The sequence below is a fragment of the Pristiophorus japonicus genome, chromosome 12, assembly GCF_044704955.1.
Source record: "Pristiophorus japonicus isolate sPriJap1 chromosome 12, sPriJap1.hap1, whole genome shotgun sequence".
In the NCBI taxonomy this organism is placed as follows: domain Eukaryota; kingdom Metazoa; phylum Chordata; class Chondrichthyes; family Pristiophoridae; genus Pristiophorus; species Pristiophorus japonicus.
Window position 1 is genome coordinate 190,095,405 of NC_091988.1, and position 24,176 is coordinate 190,119,580.

Sequence of the window (24,176 nt, forward strand, 5' to 3'; positions counted from 1 at the left end):
ACTGTTGGAGGTGCCGTCTTTCAGATGAGATGTTAAACCGAGGCCCCGTCGGCTCTCTCAGGTGGACGTAAAAGATCCTATGGCACTATTCCGAAGAAGAGCAAGGGAGTTATCCCCGGTGTCCTGGGTCCTTCAATCAACATAACAAAAACAGATTATCTGATCATTATCACGTTACTGTGTGTGGGAGTTTGCTGTGAGCAAATTGGCTGCTGCGTTTCCCACGTTACAAACAGTGACTACATTCCAAAAGTACTTCATTGGCTGTAAAGAGCTTTGAAACGTCCGGTGGTCATGAAAGGCGCTATATAAATCCAAGACTTTTTTCTTTTTAAACTAACACCAATCAAAAAAACTAGGCTTGTGATTTTTCATGCGGTTAAATTCCTGATTGAGCAAGTAATAAACTTTTGTTGACCGGGGCCATTGATTCTGGTAACAGAATGACACATTTAAAGATGAGGAGAGAGGGAATGTAAATAAATTGCCATCATGGAACTTATGCATGGCACTGTACAACGGGCCAGTAGGATATGACATTGTAGCTCCTTCCTCCACAATATCACACCGTGTACATTTCCAATCTGGACCGGGCCTTCTGGTTAAACGCTTCCCAGAGTGAAGATTGGATACTGAATTAATCCACACCAACACTGGCTTTACCTCCTAAAGGCCATTTGAAGAGTAACAGTACAGGATCAAGAGTTGGCAGCCTGCCACTGCGGGTAGGGAATAGAAGGAAAAACCTGGGATGAGGGTTGGCAATGAATTTCTATTAGCTGTTATTCATTTTGTTAGCTCATAAAATGCTTATGTTTACCGTCACACCACCTCTGCAGAAATGATAATGCTGTAAATTTCTCAAACTGCACGTCATGAAGAAGACTTGTGAATTTTTCACATTTTTTTTCTTCATTTGTAATACCCTTTGCCATGCTGAAACATTTGTAATCATAGAACCATTGAAATGTACAGCATGGAAAAAGGCCATTTCGGCCCATGGCCGACAAAGAGCTATCCACCCTAATCCCACGTTCCAGCTCTTGGTCAGTAGCCCTGTAGATTATGGCACTTCAACTGTACATCCAAACATTTTTAAAATGTGGTGAGAGTTTCTGCCTCTACCACCCTTTCAGGCAGTGAGTTCCAGACTCCCACCACCGTCTGGGTGAAGATATTTCTCCTCAACTCCCCTCTAAACCTCCTACCAATTAAATCTATACCTCCTAGTTGTTGACCCTTCTGCTAAGGGAAATAGGTCCTTCTTATCCACTCTATCTAGGCCCCTCATAATTTTATATTCCTCAATAATGTCTCCCCTCAGCCTGCTCTGTTCCAAAGAAAAGAACCCCAGCATATCCAATTTTTCCTCATAGCTAAAATTCTCCAGTCCTGGCAACATCCTCGTAAATGTCCTCTGTACCCTCTCTAATGCAATCACATCTTTCCTGTAATGTGGTGTCCAGAACTGCCGCAGTACTCTCATCATAGGCAGTCACTCGGAATCGAGGAAGACTTGCTTCCACTCTAAAAGTGAGTTCTCAGGTGACTCTACAGTCCAATATGGGAATTACAATCTCTGTCACAGACAGTTGTTGAAGGAAAGGGTGGGTGGGGAGTCTGGTTTGCCGCATGCTCCTTCCACTGCCTGCGCTTGTTTTCTGCATGCTCTCGGCGACGAGACTCGAGGTGCTCAGCGCCCTCCCGGATGCTCTTCCTCCACATAGGGCGGTCTTTGGCCAGAGTTTCCCAGGTGTCGGTGGGGATGTTGCACTTTATCAACGAGGCTTTGAGGTTGTCCTTGAAACATTTCCTCTGCCCACCTGGGGATCGCTTGCCATGTAGGAGTTCCTACATGTGGCCCAGCTATAGTGTTTTATACAGTTCAAGCATAATCCTCCCTGCTCTTGTTTTTTCTTGTTTTCTATGCCTTGGCTAATAAAGGCAAGTATTCCGTATGCCTTCTTAACCAACCTTCTTGTGATAAATAACCAACCTCCTCGCGGGGAGGAGACATGGTGAAGTTTGAGTGTTTCATGTTGCCTGACTTTCTCACGAGTTCTCGTCTTTTCCGTTACTTTCAGTGTTCTCCTGCTGGACGAGGCCCACGAAAGAACCTTGTACACAGACATCGCGATTGGCTTATTAAGAAAGGTCAGGCATCTGTAATGCAATTTGACATATGTTTGCTTAATGAAAACATCGGGATGTTTTCCTCTTGAAATATATGATCTGAGATTGTAGGAGATTACATTTTCAGTTTGTCGTTTCTTGATCTAAGAACAGAAAATACTAGATATACACAGCAGATCCATTGCCATCCGAAAAGAGAAGCAATGGATTAATAATAAAGACAGAAAATGCTGGAAATACTCAGACAGTATCTGTGGAGAGAGAACGTTTCAGGTCGAAGACCCTTCGTCACAATAATATTTTGGGTGTTGACCCTTTTCTCGGATTTGCAACATTTTTCCACTTATCTCTGGCATTTTTCTTGATACTTTGTGGGAGGGGTTACAAGCCAGTTGTTTCTAAGGCGATTAGAGAGTTTTGATGATTCATGTGTGGATGGTTTTTCATTTACAAGTTGATAAGATGAAATATCTTTCGTACAGTATGCAGCCCTCAATATGTCAGTTCTGTTTGACGGCCCTAACCCTGAATCCATGTTTGCCCCTTGTTTCTTTCCTATCATGCTATGCCCTCTCCAAGCTCAGCTTGTGCATGAAACCCACCTCCTACTCCCTTGACCCCATTCCCATTAAACTGCTGTCCACCCAACTTTTTTTCTGGACCCCATGCTAGCTGACATTGTGAATGGATTTCGCTCCTCGGGTACTGCCCCCACCCTTTCAAAACCACCGGCATCACCCCCAACTTCAAATATAACCTCACCGTCACCCCCTCTGTCCTTGCAAACTACCGCCCCATCTCCAATTTCTCATTCCACTCCAAAATCTTTGACTCTCTTGTCAGCTCTCAAATTCATGCCAGTTTTTCCTGCAACTTCATGTTTGAATCTCTTTAAAACAAAGTTGAAACAAAGTTAGAAATGAAATTCTCTGTGACTGTGACGGTGGTCGATTATCCCTCTTCATCCTCCTTGACTTCTGCGCAGCCTTTCACACGGTCAACCACACCATACTCCTCCAACTCCTCAGCCTCTGTTGTCCAGCTCATTTGAACTGCTGCTTACTGGGTTCTGCCTTTACCCATCTGCCCATAGCCAGAGCATCTCCCGCAATGGCTTCTCTATCGACCTCTGCGCTATTATCTCTGGAGTCCCTCAGGGATGCATCCTTGCCACCGTCCGCTCCTTTTACATGCTATCCCTTGGCAACATCATCTCAAGATACGGCGTCAGCTTCCACATGCTTGCTGACTGCACCCAGCTCTACCTCTCCACCACCTCTCTCAACCCCTCCACTGCCTCTGGGTGTCAGGCTGCTCGGCCAATATTCGGTCTTGGATGAGCTGCATTTTTATTCAAAAGCAACAACAACTTGTATTTATATAGTGTCTTTAACGTAGTAAGACGTCCCAAGGTGCTTCACAGGAGTGTTATATATAAAAAAAAAATTGACACCGAGCCACATAAGAAGAAATTACAGCAGATGACCAAAAGCTTGGTCATGGAGGTAGGTTTTAAGGAGCATCTTAAAGGAGGAAAGAGAAATAGAGAGGCGGAGAGGTTTGGGGAGGAGTTCCAGAGATTAGGACCAGGCAGCTGAAGGCACAGCCACCAATTGTTGAGCAGTTATAATGCTTAAGAGGGTAGAATTTGAGGAGCGCAGACATCTCGGGTGGGGGGGGGGGGGGAGAGTTGTAAGGCTGAAGGGAGGGGCGAGGTCTTGTAGGGATTTGTAAACAAGGATGAGAATTTTGAAATCGAGGCGTTGCTTAACCGGGAACCGACATAGGTCAACGAACCAGTTAATCACTCGAAGACTGAAGCTCAGCCCGGGATTGTCCTATTTCGCCCCGTGCTGAGATTTCGACTCCATATACTCTCCATCACCAAAGACCGCTTACTTTTACCTCCATAGCACTGCCTGTCTCCAGCCTTGCCTCAGCCTATCTGCTGCTGAAACCCTAATCCATGCTTTATCAACTCCAGAATCAACTATTCTAATGCTCTCCTGGCATCCGGTCTCTCTTCACCCACAGTCTGTAAATTTCAGCTTCTCCAAAACCCGTATTCTATTCTCCGCCGTGTCCCGCTCACCCATCTCCTTGTTCATAATTGTAATGTATTTGCTTCGTGGGTTCTTTGCTTAAGAATTCATAGCAACACATTGCTATGAAAAAATTAGTTAGTTTATTAGCAAAAGGTTTAACAGTCACACTGCACATTACCAGTCCATCCACCAGGCTCACAAGCACCTGCCTCATCATGGATCCCCCGAACCCAACTGGCTGGGGTTTTATTGAGACTTGTGAAAATCATGTGACTGGCTAAGCCACTCCCAACTCAACAGCTCTACAACTATCTGATTAAAGGGGGGGTCACACTCCAAAAACTTTCAATCACGTGCCCCCTTGTTTTTTTTTGAGGGCACCAAAAACACAAATTATACAAGTCCCCCCTGGCTAAAAGGTGGGCGGGGCACTAAAATCGGCAAATTTAAACAAATTAAACTTTAGACATGTGGTTCAAATTAAAATTTGGTTGCCGGGGGTGATGATGCACTCCAGTCCCTCTGGCGCCCACTGCTCGCGGAAAGCCGCGAGCGTACCGGTAGACATGGCGTGCTCCATCTCCAGGGACACCCTGGCTTGGAAGTAACCACGGAAGAGAGGCAGGCAGTCGGGCTGAACGACCCCCTCGACTGCCAGTGCCTGGACTGGCTGATGGCCCCCTTGGCCATGCCCAGGAGCAGTCCTACGAGGAGGCCTTCCGACCTTCCCGCTCCCCTCCGCACAGGGTGCCCAAAGATCAGGAGCGTGGGACTGAAGTGCAGCCAGAATTTGAGGAGCAGCCCCTTCAAATATTGGAAGAGGTGCTGCAACCTCGCACACTCAACATACACATGGAACACGGACTCCTCTAGACCGCAGAAATTACAGGCGGTCTGGGAGCCCGTGAACCGACTTGAATACTTATTGTACAGGACTGCTCCGTGCAACACCCTCCAGGCCAAGTCCCCAATAAATAGAGGGAGGACTCCCGCAAAGAGAGCGTTCCATTGGGGACCCCCGCCTCCTCCGGACGGCAAGATGGTGCGCCATGGCGTGTCCGGACGGCAGACGAGGGTGGCAACGTGGGGAGTGTGCAAGAGCAGCCCGTACAGGAATCCCCTCGACGCAGAACTGAAAAGCACGGAGGGGATTTTCCGGAGGAGGCTCAAGAAGTGAGGCGCCGGCTCCCGAGGGAAGTTTTCAACAGCTCTACAACTCTTTTGCAGAAAACAATAATTAACAACAAGTGCTCCCTGATCTGGGGGACACTCCAAACAGTAAACAAGTGCCTTTTTGTTTCTGTTTTTTTTTGTTGCTTTTTTTTGGCATTAAAACATACAATACAAGTGCCCCCTATAAAAGGGGAGGGGGACACTAAAACCCAGCAATTAAAACAAATTAAACTTTAAAACATATAAAATCAAATAAAAATTTGGTTACCGGGGATGATGATGCACTCCAGTCCCTCCGGCGCCCACCTCTCGCGGAAGGCCACGAGCGTACCGGTGGACACCGCGTGTTCCATCTCTAAGGACACCCTGGCTCGGATGTACACGCGGAAGAGAGGCAGGCAGACAGGCTGAATGACCCCCTCGGCCGCCCGCTGCCTGGACCGGCTGATGGCACCCTTGGCCGTGCCCAGGAGCAGTACTACGAGGAGGCCCTCGGACCTACCCGCTCCCATCCATGAACAGCTCTACAAACCTGTGAGCATATTCGCAGGTGCATACATTACAATGATGGCGTACTTTGGCTCCCGGTCCCCAGTGTTTCCATTAACATCTCATCCTTGTGTTTAAATCCCTTTATTGCTTTGCCCCTCCATGTCTTAAGAACCTTCTTCAGCCCTACAAACCCCCCCACCCCCCACCCCCCACCTAATCTCTCTCTCTACTCTGGCCTCTTGTGCGATCCCCCTCCCTTTGTGACACCATGGCAGCCATGCCTTCCCTCCTTAACCCCCTCTGCATCTCCGCCTCCCTCTCTTACACATCCCTCCTTATAACACACCTCTGTAACCAAACTTTTGGTTACCTTCTAACATCTTTCTTTAGCTTGGTGTCCATTTTTGTTCTTATTTATGGTTCTGTCAAGCACCTTGAGACATTTTTGTACATTAAAGGTGCTGTATAAATATATATTCTTGTCATTAAACCTAAACTAGAGACTGGAAAATCAATGAGAGTTCCCACTAAAGATCGGCAGCTAGTAATCGCCACCTGGTGATCTGTGGTGGAATTGCACGTGTGGACATCAGATGAGTAAAGGATCAGCTCAGCTGTGTTGTCCCCTGTGGTCGAGGGTCTGCCAACCCTCACTGTCAAAGTTCACAGCTGAAAAGTGGGTCATTTGGACGATGCACCAACATCTGTGGGACGATAGGTGTCAGACTTAGCTCAGTGGGTACCACACTCACCTCTGAGACAAAACACTCTGGGTTCAAGCCTCACTCCAGAGATTGAGCACATAATCTAGACTGACATCTCACTGTAGTGCTGAGGGCGCGCTGCACCTTCGGAGGTGCCGATTTTCGGATGAGACGTTAAACCGGTCTGCCCTCTCGACTTGATGTAAAAGATCCCACGGCACTATTTCAGGAGAGAGAGAAAAAACGGGGAACTACAGACCAGTTAGCCTGACATCAGTAGTAGGGAAAATTCAAGAATCTATTATTAAGGACGTGGTAACAGGGCATTTAGAAAATAATAATAGGATTGGGCAGAGTCAACACTGATTTATGAAAGGGAAATCATGTTTGACAAATCTGTTAGAGTTTTTTGAGGTTGTAACTAGCAGAATAGATAAGGGGGAACCAGTGGATGTGGTGTATTTGGCTTTTCAGAAGGCATTCAATAAGGTGCCACACAAGAGATTATTAAAGAAAATTAGTGTTCATGGGATTGGCGGTAATATACTAGCATGTGGATTGATTAACGGACAGAAAATAGAGAGTAGGAATAAACTAGTCATTTTCGGGTTGGCAGGCTGTAACTAGTGGGGTACCGCAAGGATCAGTGCTTGGGCCCCAGCTATTCACAATCTATATCAATGATTTTGATGAGGCGACCAAATGTAATATATCCAAGTTTGCTGATGATACAAAGCGAGGTGGGAATGTAAGTTGTGAGGAGGATGCAAAGAGGCTTCAAGGGGATATAGACAGGCGAAGTGAGTGGGCAAGAACATGGCAAATGGAATATATGACTAGAACTGCAGAAAAAACTATGTGGAGAATTGCGATTTCTAAGATAGTCCGTTCTCCACCAGTTGCTCCTAAAAATCAGGTGCAAATCATGTGGAAACTTGGGCCCATAATGTGGAGAAATGTGAAGTTATCCACATTGGTACGACAAATAGCAGAACAGAATATGTTTAAAATGGTGAGAGATTAGAAAATGTTAGTGTTCAGAGGTACCCTTGTGCACTGAAAGTAAACATGCAGGTACAGCAAGCAATTAGGAAAGCAAATGGTATGTTGACCTTTATTACAAGAGAATTTGAGTATGAGTAAAGACATCTTACTGCAATTATATAGAGCCCTGGTGAGACCACACCTGGAGTATTGTGTACAGTTTTGGTCTCCTTACCAAAGGAAGGATATACTTGCCATAAAGGGAGTGCAACGAAGGTTCAGCAGACTGATTCCTGGGATGGGGGGATTATTCTATGAGGAGAGATTGAACAGACTCGGCCTATATTCTCCAGAGTTTAGGAGAATGAGAGGTGATCTCATTAAAACATACAAAATTCTTACAGAGCTTGACAGGGTAGATGCTGGGAGGATATTTGCCCTGGCTGGAGAGTCTAGAACCAGGGGTCACAGTCTCGGAATAAGGGGTCGGCCATTTGGGACAGAGATGAGGAGAAACGTCTTCACTCAGAGGATGGTGAATCTTTGGAATTCTCTACCCAGAGGGCTGTGGAGGCTCAGTCATTGAGTATATTCACGACGGAGATCGATAGATTTTTGGATATTAAGGGAATCAAAGGATATGGGGATTGGGCGGGAAAGTGGAGTTGAGGTAGAAGATCAGCCATGATCTCATTGAATGGCGGAGCAGGCTCAAGGGGCCGAAAGGCCTACTCCTGCTCCTATTTCTTATGTTCTTATTTCAGAGAAGAGCAGGGAGCCCTCCCCAGTGTCCTGGCCAATGTGTATCCCTCAGTCAGCATCACTAAAACAGATTATCTGGTCATTAGCTCATTGCTGTTTGTGGGAGTTTGCTGTGCGTAAATTGGCTGCCGCATTGGAACAGTGACTGCACTTCAACAGTACTTCGTTGGTCGTAAACTGCTTTGAGACACCCTGAAATCATGAAAGGCGCTTTTTTTTGTTCCCCAGCAAAGAATCAACAGTTTTAGGATTAAAAAAAAAAGAGAGAATGTTGATGAGAGAGAACTGAAACAGAATTCTTGTTTACAGAAAAATAAGTACAAAAATACTTTTAAAAAATGCATTAATTGTGGCCAAAATGCATTATTCATCATATATTTTTTTCTTCCTTTATGTAGATTCAGAAGAAAAGAGGTGACCTTCGACTCATTGTGTCCTCTGCTACACTGGATGCAGAGGTATGTCTTACAGTTACAATGATTGTGAAATTAGGGGAAACATTGGCTACAAGTGATTTTTATTTATAAATCCTTCAAACTTGCTTGGCAAAGTGCCATGCCCATAATCATACCACTAAACCAATCTATATAAGATTTCAGTCCAACAGACTTTCATGGAGGTCAGTTGTAAGATCGCTCGCCCCTGTCCTGGCATACTTTCGTGCTTATCTGAGCGAAACAAAATGCAAGCCAGCTATTGACTGAAACTGCGGCCACCTTACGGGGCTGTGTCACACCAATCACTCGGCCCTCCGTTATCTAGCCAGCTTCCGACAGATACTCATATCTTTCTCTAGTTCCCTTTGATCTGCCCTCTTGATCTCTCCAAATTCACCTTGTCCATGAGACCCACTTCCTGTTCTCTTCACCCTATTCCCACTAAACTAACCCAACTTCCTTTTTTGGCTCCCATGTTATCCGACATTGTTAACGGTTCTTTCTCCTCCAGTACTGTTCCCCTCTCCTTCAAATCTCCTGTCCTCACCCCTCTCATCAAAAAAACTATCCTTGACCCCACTTTGCTTGCTAGCTATCGCTCCATCTCCAACCTCCCTTTCCTGTCCAAAGTACTTAAACGTGTTGTCGCCTCCAAAATCTGTGACCATCTTTCCATGAATTCAATGTTTGAATCCCTTCAATCTGGTTTTCGCCCCTGCCACAGTACAGAAACGGCTCTCATCAAAGTCACAAATTACATATTTTATGTGTGTGACAAAGGCAAACTATCCCTCCTCGTCCTTCTGGACCTGTCTGCAGCCTTTGACACAGTTGGCCACTCAATCCTCCTCCAACGCCTCTCCACCATCGTCCAGCTGGGTGGGACTGCACTCGCCTGGTTCCATTCTTATCTATCTAATCGTAGCCAGAAAATCTCCAGCAATGCCATCTCTTCCCACTCCCACATCGTTACCTCTGGTGTCCCCCAAGGATCTATCCTTCGCCCCCTCCTATTTTTCATCTATATGCTGCCCCTTGGAGCTACCACCCAAAAACACGGAGTCAGTTTCCACATGTATGCTGATGTACCTCTCTCGACCCCTGCTTGGAATCTAAATTGTCAAATTGCTCATCTGACATCCAGTACTGGATGAGCAGAAATTTTCTCCGGTTAAATATTGGGAAGACTGAAGCCATTATCTTTGGTCCCTGCTATCAACTGTGTTCCCTAACTCCATCCCTCTCCCAAGCATCAATCTGAGGGTGAACAAGACTGTTTGCCACCTAGGTGTCAAATTTGACCCTGAAATGAGTTTCCAGCCACATATCCGCGGCATAACTAAAACCGCCTTTTTCCACCTCCGTAACATTGTCAGCCTCCGCCCTGCCTCAGCTCTTCTGCTACTGAAACCCTCATTCATGCCTTTGTTACTACCAGACTTGACTACTCCAACTCACTCCTGGCCGGCCTCCCACATTCATAAACTTGAGGTCATCTAAAACTCAGCAGTCCGTGTACTAACTCACACCAAGTCACGATCACCCATCACCTCTGTGCTTTCTGACCTACATTGGCTCCCGGTTAAACTATGCCTCGATTTCAAAATTCTCATCCTTGTTTACCAATCACTCCATGGCCTTGCCTCTCCCTGTCTCTATAATCTTTTTCAGCCTCACAACCCCACAAGATGTCTGCGCTCCTCAAATTCTGCCCTCTTGAACATCCCTCATTATAACTGCTCAACCATCGGTTGCCTTCAGCTGTTTGGGCCCGAAGCTCTGGAACTCCCTCCCTAAACCTCTCCGCCTCTCTACCTCTCTTGCCTTCTTTAAGATGCTCCTTAAAACCTACCTCTTTAACCAAGCTTTTGGTCATCTGCCGTAATTTCTTCTTTCATGGCTCGGGGTCAAATTTATCTGTTTTGTCTTGTAACACTGTTGTGGTGCCTTGGGACGTTGAAGGTGCTATATAAATAAAAGTTATTATTATATTGTCCACAACTGGGTGGAGGGGTGAGAAAGAAGCAGTCAGTATTGTTAAAGATTTCTCTCAATATACACTTCACATTTTTTGACAGCTCACTGTGGAAGGCACATTAAAAGGAAAGCGCTTCTCCACTGAAACTAATTCTCCAAACAACATCCTTCCACCTTTTAAACACTCGCTCCATTATTAGCTGAAGCTCAATAGCACTGGACACTAAAGGCAGAGTAAACCACCCCATTTTTTTGCTGTGGCTTTTTTTCAGTCTTGTAAAATGACACCAAAAAAAGAGCAGAATGTTTTGGAGAAGATTTGAAGCAATTTGGTTTAGAAACCCATAACAACCCCATGAATTTCTAAGCTTAGAATGATAATGGCCATTCGGCACATTGTGCCTGTGCCAGCTCTTTTAAAGAGCTACCCAATTAGTCCCTATCCCCTGCTCTTTCCCCATTCATAGAATCATAGAAACTTACCGCACAGAAGGAGGCCATTTGGCCCGTCGTGCCTGTGCTGGCACTTTGAATGAGCAGTCGTGTTTAGTTCCACATCCCCGCTCTTTGTCCGTAACCCTGTAAGTTCCTCATGCTCACGTACGAGTCCAACTCCCTTTTAAAATAATTTATGGAATGAACTTCCACCACCTTTTCAGGTCGAGCGTTTCAGATCCCGACAACACTCGGAGTGAAACAAACTTCTCCTCATCTCCTCTCTAGATTCTTTTCTGATGATTTTGAAACTATAGCCTCTACTCACCAGAGGGAACATTTTTTCCCTATTTACTCTATCAAAACTTCCCATCATCTTGAAGGTCCCTATTAGGTCACCTCTTAACCTTCTCTCCATAGCCCTGTAAACTTTTCCTTTTCAAGTAAATATCAAATTCCCTTTTGAAAGTTACTGTATGTAGAGCGATTGGCTGCCCACGTACCACAATTTAATATAAAACGTACTAACGGCAGTGAAAGTGTTTCTGAGTGGATCTCTGTGGTAACACATCACTTGCCGCAGTCACGAGTCATTCCGAGAGAGATAGTCGCTAATACCAACCTGGGGAATCTGGGTGCTTTTTCCACATCCGGTTTCACCAACGATCACCACCGTCTGATAGTTCTCCACCAACTAAAGGATGTGATTTCTGTGCTAAAAACAGAACAAAGCATCACTGAAAATTATCACTATTAGGTCATCTCTTAACCTTCACTCCATAGCCCTGATAACCTTTATCTTTTTAAGTAAATATCCAATTCCCTATACATAATAGGGTGGAGGTAATTTCCTTGGAGGTTCTCCCATAACTTCAGCGGGATCTCCGGAGATTTCTGGGGGTTTATAGATCTTCCGCTGAGGTTACAGCGGACATTTGGGAGAACCCACCTCGTGTATTTAAGCCATGCTATCTGATCCCCAGTCTCTGCTAGCAGTGTTTGCTGATTTCAGCTGGGGCAGTGGGTGGGTCATTGCAATTGGCCAACATAGTAACCTATGTTGAATGTATTGTAATCACCAGTCGAGGCGAGAGATGCACCAGAGGGTTACGGGGTTACCGTGTCTTGATGCGACAACACCTGCAGTAATGAAAAATGTTCCAAGTCACTGCAAAAAATGTTACTGGTGAGAAATACTTCAGTATTTCATCTTTGGGCCTTTCTCGGTGTTTTGCTCCTATTGCTGGAATGAGGGACTTCAGTTACGTGGATAGACTGGAGAAGCTGGGGTTGTTCTCCTTGGAGCAGAGAAGATTGAGAGGAGATTTGATCGAGGTGTTCAAAATCATGAGGGGTCTGGACAGGGTAGATAGAGAGAAACTGCTCCCATTGGCGGAAGGGTCGAGAACCAGAGGACACAGATTTAAGGTGAATGGCAAAAGTACCAAAGGCGACGTAAGAAAACACTTTTTTTTAACGCAGCGAGTGGTTAGGTTCTGGAACGTGCTGCCTGAAAGGAGGCAGACTCAATTTTATCTTTCAAAAGGAAATTGGATAAGTATCTGAAGGAAAAACATTTGCAGGGCTACGGGGGAAGGGCGGGGGAGTGGGTCTGGCAGAGAGCCGGCAAGGGCTCGACAGACCGAATGGCCTTTTCCCGTGCTGTAACCATTCTGCGATATCTCTGGCTGATTGCCCTGTTGGGTCCCTGATGATCATGTTATTTTGTTGTTTTCTTTATTGCAGAAATTTCGAAGTTTTTTCAATCTGAATGAGACCACAGACCACAGTAAGGACACATGCATCATCCTCACCGTGGAGGGTCGGACGTTTCCAGTTGACATTTTTTATACTTTAAGGTACATTGCAGGGCCACGGGGAACGAGCAGGGGGAGCGGGAATAATTGGATGGTTCTTTCGAAGAGCCGGCACAGGCCCGATGGGCCGAATAGTCTCTTTGGTGTGCTGTATAATTTATCGCATTGCTGTTTGTGGGACCTTGCTGTGCACAATAGTTACAATGTTTCTTAGAAGTAGTACTGTACTGGCTGTGAAGCACTTTGGGACATGCCATGATCATGAAAAGTGTTCTATGAATGCAAGCTCTTTCCTTTTTTTCACTTCTCCCCATGTTCCCTCCCCCCGTTGCCACGGCGCTATTTCAATTTATTTTGTCCTATTTTCAAAATGTACTTTCATTTCAATGTGTTAAGTTTCTCTCATTCCAAATCATTTTGTCGTGGAGAACATCAACAAACATCCTTAGTCCAACTAGCAGGAGGTGCTGTGGGTGACTCATTCTCTGATTTAACATCCACTCTGCTCGCTGCTTCTTTCTAAGGGCATGGCCAAAATCTGGAACCTCAAGTCGGGGGAAGGGTTATCATCGGCGCAACTTGTTTCTCGCCACTCGATCAGTAAATTGCGCACAAAGCTCTTCAAGCCTTACCTGACTATTGGAAAACTGCTTTTTTTTTCTTTGCTGTTTTCAGCCCAGTTCCCGATTATGTGAAAGCTACAGTGGACACGGTTACAAAAATCCACCAGAATGAGACTGATGGGGATATCCTGGCGTTTCTAACTGGACAGGTACTTTTTCCCAGTTCTTTTAAATGCTTATGGCTTGTCAATCGGTTCGAGCATGGGTGACAACAAGGCTGAAAAAGCAACTTGCTACCTTGAGTCTTGCGGCTTTTGTTTTTATTCCCTGTGGGAGAATTGTTGTAGTAAAGGTTCTGGTGGGATTGCACACTGACTTTATAAACCCTGCAGATTGCCCCTCCACAACCTTTGTTTGCCAGTGTTCTCCCCTCTTTATCTCTTCTGAAGGTTTGCTAGGCACCATTACACGGGCACTCTCCAGTATTTTGGTCAAGTAGCCATTGTTGATGTGCGAGGGTCAACGGGCTACTTGAAACATGGGTGATCACAGCCGAGTCTGATCCCGTTCCCACTCATATACGTGTGCTTTTAGTGGGGGCACTGGACAGTGACAAGGAACAAGATGCCTGACTAGTTCTCCTCTCCTTGGTCCAGGCATTCATTCTCCTGGTAATCATTCTCAGCATATGGGCGCCACTGGCAAGGCCGGCATTTATTGGCCATCCCTAGTTACCCGTGAGAAGGTGGTGGGTCGTCTTCTTCAACAGCTGCAGTCCATGTGGCAATGGTGATTCCCACAGTGCTGTTTGGGAGGCAGTTCCAGGAAATTGACCCAGTGACGATGACGGAATGGCGATTGTATGTCCGAGTCAGGATGGTGTGTGACTTGGAGGGGAACTTGGAGGTGTTGGTGTTTCCATGCACCTGAGGGAGTAGATGTTTAAGATGATAGATAGGGTGCTGATCAAGCGGACTGCTTTGTAGCAGATGTGTCACTAACGGCTAAGTCTGTTCTGTATGACTCAGTTACTAGTTAACCTCACTGAACCATCAGGGGAGCTGGCTCCTTGTAGTTGAATGTATTGTAATCACCAGTTGAGGGGAGAGATGCACCAGAGGCAGTGCATGATAACAAATGCCATTGCTGGAAGAAACTAGAGTCTGCAGAGCCCATTGATTTTTCAGTTGTGTAGGCTGGTAAGGGAAAAGTTGTTGACAATAATATTTGCTGCTAAGCAACCATATAGTATTTCCTACCTCTGGTTCTGAAACCAATGACAAAAACCTGTACTACCTTAAAGGGGAAAGCAAATCTGTGGGAAAATATAATTACTGACAGGATATTTTTGCCTTTAAGTCGTTATAGGCCTTAATGTAAATAATCTTTAAGCCTTATTTCTTCTTGTAATCTTCACTCATTGACTTACTTGGATTAAAGTAATTAAAAAAAAATTCATTCATGGGATGTGGACGTCGCTGGCAAGGCCGGCATTTATTGCCCATCTCTAATTGCCTTTGAGAGGGTGGTGGTGAGCCGCCGCCTTGAACCGCTGCAGTCCGTGTGGTGAAGGTGCTCCCACAGTGCTGTTAGGGAGGGAGTTCCAGGATTTTGACCCAGCAACGATGAAGGAACGGTGATATATTTCCAAGTCAGGATAGTGTGCAACTTGGAGGGGAATTTGTAGGTGATGTCTTCTACCTGTAACTGTGAGAAAATTTGATGATCTAAAACAATTGAGGTTCAGGGTATAAAGATCAATTTTAATATACAATTTTTCAAAGCAAATAGCATCTGCCTTTGTCATGATGAAATGTATTTTGATTGGAGACCCTCTATTTTGCATCATAGGCTAAAAGAGTTGGGACTCTATACCTTGGAACAGCGTAGATGGAGATGAGATCTGATTAAGGTTTATAAGATAATGAAGCAAATAGATTGTGTTCCAGTTTATTTCAATTAAACAGGTTAGGACGACCAGGGGTCACAAATTTAAGTTGTATAAGGCTCGATCTAGGTTAGAGGTCAGGAGGTGGTTCTTTTCCCAGAGAATAGTAGACCTCTGGAACAAGCTGCCGTTTCATGCGGTAGATGCACACTCGCTGAATTCCTTCAAGCGAAAACTGAATTTGTTTCTGGGTGTGGCGGAGATCACCTCTTACAGAAGCTAGGTACTGCAGGGAATTCAGGGCCAGAGTGATCTCCTGGACCAATTTCCATCGCCCTTGATGGGTCGGAGAGGAATTTCCCAGATTTTTTCTCTCAAATTGGCCTGGTTTTTTTTTCCATGTTTTTTTTTCCTCTCCCAGGAGATCACATGGTTTGGGGTGGGGTGGAGTGTATAAGTTATGCTACACAAGGTATTACAATTGTGCGGGACAGGCTCGATGGACTGAATGGTCTTTACCTGTCTGTCATTGTTCGTATGTTCGTACACTTGTTTATTTTGAATACAGTGATTTCATTTATAGATCATATGGACAGCTCTTAGCAGTAAAATGTGAGGTCATGGATGTGAATCTTGCAGTCCATGTGGCTTTAATTCCCTCTGTGCGCTATTTGTAACACATTGGTTAACATCTTTGTTGAAATTTATGTCTGCTGTGTGAATGCAATTGTTGGCCTGTTAATTTTGAATGGGCTAATAGCCCAGGTAGGAATTATTTTTTTTATTCATTCATGGGATGTGGGCATTTCTGGCAAGGCCAGCATTTATTGCCCATCTTTAATCGCCCTTGAGAAGATGGTGGTGAGCCACCTTCTTGAACCGCTGCAGTCCATGTGGTGAAAGTGCTCCCACAGTGCTGTTAGGGAGGGAGTTCCAGGATTTTGACCCAGTGACTATGAAGGAACGGCCGATATATTTCCAAGTTAGGATAGTGTGTAGCATGGAAGGGAACGTGGAGGTGATGGTGTTCCCGTGCGCCTGCTGCCCTTGTCCTTCTAGGAGGTAGAGGTCGCGGGTTTGGGAGGTGCTGTCGAAGAATGCAACTGTTTTTAACAACTGTGCTAAAAATAGAACATAGAGAGAAGTAAAGATATTGGTGTTTTGTAGATGAAGAAAAAAAAGATGCAGAACAGAAGTATAAGGAGCAATGATGTGCGGCACAGAATGAGATGGAGAAAGTAAAATAGGCACAATTTTAGAATGGTTTCAGATATTTTTAACATGGTGGTGGAGGAAAGAAGGTGCAGAGGAACACCAGTTATTGCACTAAAATTCCTTCTCAGCCGTATTTTCTTTCTGCAGGAGGAAGTGGAGATGGTGGTTTCCATGGTGATCGAGCATGCCCGTGCTCTCTCCCGCAGCGGGATGAAGAAGCACCTCCGTGTTCTCCCTATGTACGCTGGGCTGCCTTCCTGCGAACAGATGAAAGTCTTTGAAAGGATGTCCCCGAACTGCAGGAAGGTGGGAATGCAATACACTCACACATCTCTTGTTAGAAATTGCCAGTGGCTCCCAGTCCCGTCCTTATATTTACTGCATCAATCTGTCGTGAGGTCGCTGACTTCAGTCAGGGTGAGAGTGGACACATTGCTGTTGATGCCTCTGAGCTGGGGAGCGGAAAATCCCCCGAGATTCTTGTTCCTATCTAAGTCGCTATCTCTGAGACTGTGGGTATCAGGAAAGGACAGAATCAACTCGGCGGGGATGCCCTATATGGTTGAATAGTCTGCCTGCACTCGCTAACTAGGGTAATACATGAAGAATGGCTGAGGTACTAAAAGGTATCCAATGGCCTTTACCCTGTCAAAATAGCCAACGCCTTTAAAAGAAGGAAAGAATGCATTTATATAGCACCTTTTACATCCTCAAAATGTTTTAAAGTGTTTTAGAGCTAGAAAATTATTTCTGAAGTGTAGTCACTGCTGTTATGTCGACAAATGTGGCAGCCAATTTGCACACAGCAATGTCCCACAAATTGCCATGAGATAATGACCAGTTAATCTGTTTTGGCAGTGTTGGTTGAGGGATAAATATTGGCCAATATTTGAGAACTTCCCTGCTCTTCTTTGAAAAATGCTCCGGGATCTTTTATGAACAGGCAGATGGAAACTCAGTTTTACACCTCAGAAAAATGCTGCCTCTGACCATGCAGCACCCCCTTAGGACTGCACTGAATTGTCAGCCTAGATTATGTGCTTGAGTCCCAAAGTGACGCTTGAACCCAGTAGCGAGAGAACTGTGCTGCCACTGCACTGGCTCATTCAACAGGCAGATCAACTGAGCTTCAGAATTATTTGAAATTAATACTATCTGCAGGTAATGTCTCACCAGTGCAGAATCTGATGCACATGGGATAGCAGCAGAGCAAAACATAACATAAGAAATAGGAGTAGGCCATTTAGTCCCTCTTGCCTGCTCCGCCATTTGATAAGATCATGGCTGATCTGATCTTTGGCTCAGCTCCACTTACCTGCCCAATCCCCATAACCCTTCACTCCCTTATCGATCAAAAATCTTAAATATATTCAATGACTCAGTCTCCACAGCTCTCTGAGCAGAGAATTCCACAGATTTATGACCCTCTGAGAGAAGAAATTCCTCCTCATCTCAGTTCTAAATGGATGACGACCCCTTATTCTTAAACTATGCTCCCTAGTTCTAGATTCCCCCACGAGGGGAAACATCCTCTCTGCATCTGCCTTGTCGAGTCCCCTCAGTATTTTAGATGTTTCAATAAGATCACCTCTCATTCTTTTAAACTCCAATGAGTATAGGCCCAACCTATTCAACCTTTCTTCATAAGTCAACTCTTTCATCTCAGGAATCAACCTAGTGAACCTTCTCTGAACTGCCTCCAATGCAAGTATATCCCTCCTGAACTAAGGAGATCAAAACTGTGCACAGTAAAGTTAGGGAGGGGCGAGAAATACTGGATGACCCCACAATCTACAAAAAAAATTAAAACGGTATTTTTAAAATTATTTCCTATATAACAAGACAAGCAATCCATTCCCACGCTAGTTTTCTGTGGCGCAGTACTTCACTGCGCCAGCATATGGCGCTGTGCCTTTAATCTTTTAAAGCAGGAACAATGAGGAAAACCAGCATAGAATCATAATCATACAGCACAAAAGTGCCTGTGCTGGCTCTTTGGGTACTAATTGGATAGTGAATTACAATCACTCCCCTAGCTCTTTCCCCATAGCCCTGCAAATATTTCCTATTCATGTATAAATCTAAGTCGTACATAAGAACATAAGAATTAGGAACAGGAGTAGGCCATCTAGCCCCTCGAGCCTGCTCCGCCATTCAACAAGATCATGGCTGATCTGGCCGTGGACTCAGCTCCACTTACCCGCCCGCTCCCCGTAACCCTTAATTCCCTTATTGGTTAAAAATCTATCTATCTGTGATTTGAATGCATTCAATGAGCTAGCCTCAACTGCTTTCTTGGGCAGAGAATTCCACAGATTCACAACCCTCTGGGAGAAGAAATTCCTTCTCAACTCGGTTTTAAATTGTCTCCCCCGTATTTTGAGGCTGTGCCCCCTAGTTCTAGTCTCCCCGACCAGTGGAAACAACCTCTCTGACTCTATCTTGTCTATCCCTTTCATGATTTTAAATGTTTCTATAAGATCACCCCTCATCTTTCTGAACTCCAACGAGTAAAGACCCAGTCTACTCAATCTATCATCATAAGGTAACGCCCTCATCTCCGGAATCAGCCTAGTTAATCGTCTCTGTACTCCCTCCAAAGCTAGTATATCCTTCCTTAAGTAAGGTGACCAAAACTGCACGCAGTACTCCAGGTGCAGCCTCACCAATACCCTATACAGTTGCAGCAGGACCTCCCTGCTTTTGTACTCCATCCCTCTCGCAATGAAGGCCAACATTCCATTCGCCTTCCTGATTACCTGCTGCACCTGCAAACTAACTTTTTGGGATTCATGCACAAGGCCTCTCTTCCGCGCCTACATCCGGTCCAGGGTGTCCCTGGAGATGGAGCACGCGGTGTCCACCGGTACACTCGCGGCCTTCCGCGAGAGGTGGGCACCGGAGGGACTGGAGTGCATCATCACGCCCGGCAACCAAATTTTAATTTGATTTTATGTTTTTAAGTTAATTTGTTTTAATTGCCAGTGCTTTTAGTGTCCCCCTCCCCTTTTATAGGGGGCACTTGGAGAAAAAATACTATTTTGTGCCTAAAAAAAATAGCACAAAAAATAAAAGGGCCTGTAAATGTTTGGTGTTTCCCCCAGATCGGGGGGCACGGTTTAATGTTTTTTTTTGTTTGCTCCAAAAAGAGTTTCATGCACAAGGACCCCCAGGTCCCTCTGCACTGTAGCATGTTGTAATTTCTCCCCATTCAAATAATATTCCCTTTTACTGTTTTTTTTCCAAGGTGGATGACCTCACATTTTCCGACATTGTATTCCATCTGCCAAACCTTAGCCCATTCGCTTAACCTATCTAAATCTCTTTGCAGCCTCTCTGTGTCCTCTACACAACCCGCTTTCCCACTAATCTTTGTGTCATCTGCAAATTTTGTTACACTACACTCTGTCCCCTCTTCCAGGTCATCTATGTATATTGTAAACAGTTGTGGTCCCAGCACCGCTCCCTGTGGCACACCACTAACCACCGATTTCCAACCTGAAAAGTACCCATTTATCCCGACTCTCTGCTTTCTGTTGGCCAGCCAATTCTCTATCCATGCTAATACATTTCCTCTGACTCTGCGTACCTTTATCTTCTGCAGTAACCTTTTGTGTGGCACCTTATCGAATGACTTTTGGAAATCTAAATACACCACATCCCTTTTGAAAGTTACTGTTGAATCTGCTTCCACCGCCTTTTCAAGCAGCGCATTCCAGATCACAACAGCTCACTGCCTAGAAAGAATTCTCCTCATCTTCTCTCTGGTTCTTTTGGCAATTACCTGAAATCTGTGTCCTCTGGTTACCGACCCTCCTTATTTACTCTCTTTGAACACCGCTCCTAAATCTCCCTTAAACTTCTCTGCTCTACGAATTACAGTCTAGTTTCTCCAGTCTCTGAAGTCCCTGATCCCTGGTACAGGTACAATGTCTGAAATCTGGAATCCTCGGGACAAAGTCCGTGCCGGTTTTTGCGGATTTCAGGCAAGAAAATCAATAGTCTGAAATCCGGAATCCTCGGGACCGAATCTGTGCTGGATTTTGGGTTTTGCCGGATTTCGGACCTCGCCACCCACCAATCCTCCACTTCTCGCTGCTCGCCGAAATGTACGATTTTTAGACAATTCCGGTTTTCGGAGTTCCGGATTCGGGACGTTGCACCTGTACCATTTGAGTAAATCTCTTCTGCATCTTCTCCAAGGCCTTGACGTGCTTCCTAAAGTGTGGTGCCCAGAATTTGAAATAATACTCCATCTGAAGCCTAACTAGTGATTCATAAAGGTTTAACATAGCTTCCTTGTTTTTGTACTCTAAGCCACTATTTATAAAGATGCAGCATTGGTTGTATATTTTTTTCATTTCCTTCGACAGATAGTGGTGGCCACGAACATTGCAGAAACCTCAATCACTATTAACGGGATCGTTTTCGTCATTGACTGCGGCTTTGTGAAGCTGAGAGCCTACAATCCCAGGACGGGTATCGAGTCCCTCGTGGTAACTCCAATTTCCCAGGCGTCTGCATCTCAGCGAGCAGGGCGTGCCGGCCGAAACCGCTCAGGGAAGTGCTTCAGGCTGTGTACAGGTGAGAAAGTACCTGTTGGTAGCATTCATTTCAAACCTGTCAGAAGCTCACCCGATCCGACAGTTAGACCTGTAACTGAGCCATTACAGGCCGGGAGCTTTACAGTAACAAATAGCATTTACGTAGCGCCTATTAATGTAGTAAAACGTCCCCAGGCGCTTCACAGGAGCGTTATCAGACAGAACTTGACACCGAGCCTCATAAGGAGATATTAGGACAGACGACCAAAAGCTTGGACAAAGAGGTAGGTTTTAAGGAATGTCTTACATAGAAACATAGAAAATAGGTGCAGGAGTAGGCCATTCGGTCCTTCGAGCCTGCACCGCAATTCAATATGATCTTGGCTAATCATGCAACCTCAGTACCCCATTTCTGCTTTCTCTCCATACCCTTTGATCCCTTTAGCCGTAATGGCCACATCTAACTCCCTTTTGAATATATCTAACGAACTGGCCTCAACAACTCTCTGTGGTAGAGAATTCCACAGGTTCACATTTCTCTGAGTGAAGAAGTTTCACCTCATCTTGGTCCTAAATGGCTTACCCCTTATCCTTAGACTGTGACCCCTGGTTCTGGACTTTCCTAACATCGGGAACATTCTTCCTGCATCTAACCTGTCCAGTCCCGTCAGAATTTTATATATTTCTATGAAGGAGGAAAGAGACGAGGAGAGGTTTAGGAAGAAAATTCCAGAGCTTAAGGCCTAGACAGTTGATGGGCACGGCCACCAATGGTGGGACGAAGGAATTTGAAGATGCACAAGAGGCCAGAATTGGAGGAACAGAGAGCTCTAGGAGGGTTGTAGGGCTGGAGGAGGTCAACAGAGATGGGGAGAGGCGAGGCCACAGAGGGATTTGAAAACCAGGATGAGAATTTTAAAATCGAGGCGTTGCTGGACCGGGAGCCAATGTAGGTCAGCGAGCACAGGGGTGATGGGTGAACGGGACTTGGTGAGAGTTAGGACACGGGCAGTAGAGTTTTGGATGAGGTGAGGTAAAAGATGGAGGCCGGCCAGGAGAGAGCTGGAATAGTCGAGTCTGAAGGTAACAAAAGCCTGGATGAGGGTTTCTGCAGTGGATGAGCTGAGGCAGGAGTGGAGACAGATGCTGTTACGGAGGTAGAAGTAGGTGGCTTTAGTGATGGAGAGGAGAGCGTGTGTGCATTGGGTGAGAATACAATTTGGCTTGGCTGTGCTGCCTCCATGGTAGAATATCCTATTGACATTCACTCTCTATGCTCACTCATGAAGAATCCCCATTTAAAATGGGCAAGAACTGGTCCCTGTACAATTATACCTCAGCACGAGTTTTCCATTAGTTACAAAGGAATGAGAAAATGGATTTGGGAAGCTTAATTCTGAATAGTCCGCAATTTACTTTCTTTTTCTGCAGTGACCTGTTGTGACAGTTTCGATGTCATGGTCATGAGGTACAATATGTGCTCGACAGTTAAAAAATAATCCTTTTAAATCCATATACTGACCATCACGGGGCCAGGGGCAGTCCATATTTAGAAAGAAAGACTTGCATTTATAGAACGCCTTTCACGACCACCGGATGTCCCAAAGCGCTTTACAGCCAATGAAGTACTTTTTGGAAGTGTAATCACTGTTGTAATGTAGGAAACGCGGCAGCCAATTTGCGCACAGCAAGCTCCCACAAACAGTAATGTGATAATGAGCAGATAATCTGTTTAGAGGAAAACTCCTTTTAAAAAAAAATCCCAAAGGCAGATTATAAAAGCTTATTGCTTATAACCTGAGTATGAAATGAAAATCCAGCAATGCTTTAATACAAGTTTGATTTACAACTGTCATTTACCCATGCTGTAAAATTGTAATTAATTAACTGTGATTACATCAGCAGTAGCTTGGCTCAGTGATGCCAAACTGATGGGTTCGCCTAGATCCTGCTTGTTTGTCAAGGACGACAGTAACATTTGCATAACTATTTTTTTCCTCTCAGTATTCACTCCTCCTCATCAGAAGCATTGATTCTTGCTGGGATGTACTTGTGGGAATGGCACCGACAGCTATTTAGTACCTCACCCAAGTGCCTGTTCTTCATCTCTGAGCCTAGACAGTGAGGGGGGCGATTTTAACCCCACTCGCTCACCTGGCGGGTGGGCAGTTAAAATCGCCCTGGGCTCTTAGCTGTCCGAAAGCCGCCATGATCGCAACATCTGCAATTTTAACCTGCTCTCCCAAGCAGGCACCCAGAGCCAACAGGGGCCTTCTTTGCCGATGACATCATTGAGACCCGACTGTAATTTTAACTCGGGCCTGAGTGGGGAATCCATCCGGAGTTAAAATCGGGGCCAGAATGTCAGCAGGCTGTTCAACCAGGGGAAGCTTTACAGCTCAACCTCCTCACGTACTTTCCAGTGGGAGGCACTGGATACCAACTGTGAAAGGAAACCCTTGCTGATCTATTTCCCCTCCGTAGCCCAGGGTGACTGAGCCCAGTTGTCGTGCCCCAACAGTTGCTTCGTGAGATCAGACAAGAGAAGATTTGATAGAGGTGCTCAAAGTCATGAATGGTTTTGATAGAGTAAATAAGGAGAAACTTCTTCCGTTGGAAGAAGAGTCAGTAACAAGAGGACACAGATTTAAGGTGATTGGCAAAAGAACCCGAGGTGGCATGAGGAAGCATTTTTTTATTCATGATCTGGAATGCGCTGGTTGACAGGGTGACGGAAACAGATTCGATGGTATCATTCAAAAGTGAATTGGATAAATACTTGAAAGGAAAATATTTACAGGACTATGGGGAAAGAGCAGGGGAGTGGGATTAATTGAATAGCTCTACCAAAGAGCCGGCACAGGCATGATGGGTCGAATGGCCTCCTTCTGTGCTGTATGATTTTATGAACCAATCACAGATCAAGTATTGAACTGAAGACTTTCTGGTCTATGCAACTGGGCGGTGCATTTATACATTTGCTTCTGTACAATAATTTTTTGTAAAT

At 45.3% G+C, this 24,176-nt stretch overlaps 1 protein-coding gene across 1 annotated transcript in view; it reads left to right on the forward strand.

Annotated features, from left to right (window-relative positions):
• Window positions 1–24,176, forward strand: part of dhx35 (DEAH-box helicase 35) — a 93,144-nt gene that overhangs the window by 44,573 nt on the left and 24,395 nt on the right. Inside the window, exons 7-12 of the mRNA XM_070896326.1 lie at window positions 2,085–2,154; window positions 8,692–8,751; window positions 12,889–13,001; window positions 13,635–13,731; window positions 16,773–16,931; window positions 20,999–21,209. Coding sequence (XP_070752427.1) covers window positions 2,085–2,154; window positions 8,692–8,751; window positions 12,889–13,001; window positions 13,635–13,731; window positions 16,773–16,931; window positions 20,999–21,209 — 710 coding nt within the window. The remainder of the gene's footprint in view (window positions 1–2,084; window positions 2,155–8,691; window positions 8,752–12,888; window positions 13,002–13,634; window positions 13,732–16,772; window positions 16,932–20,998; window positions 21,210–24,176) is intronic.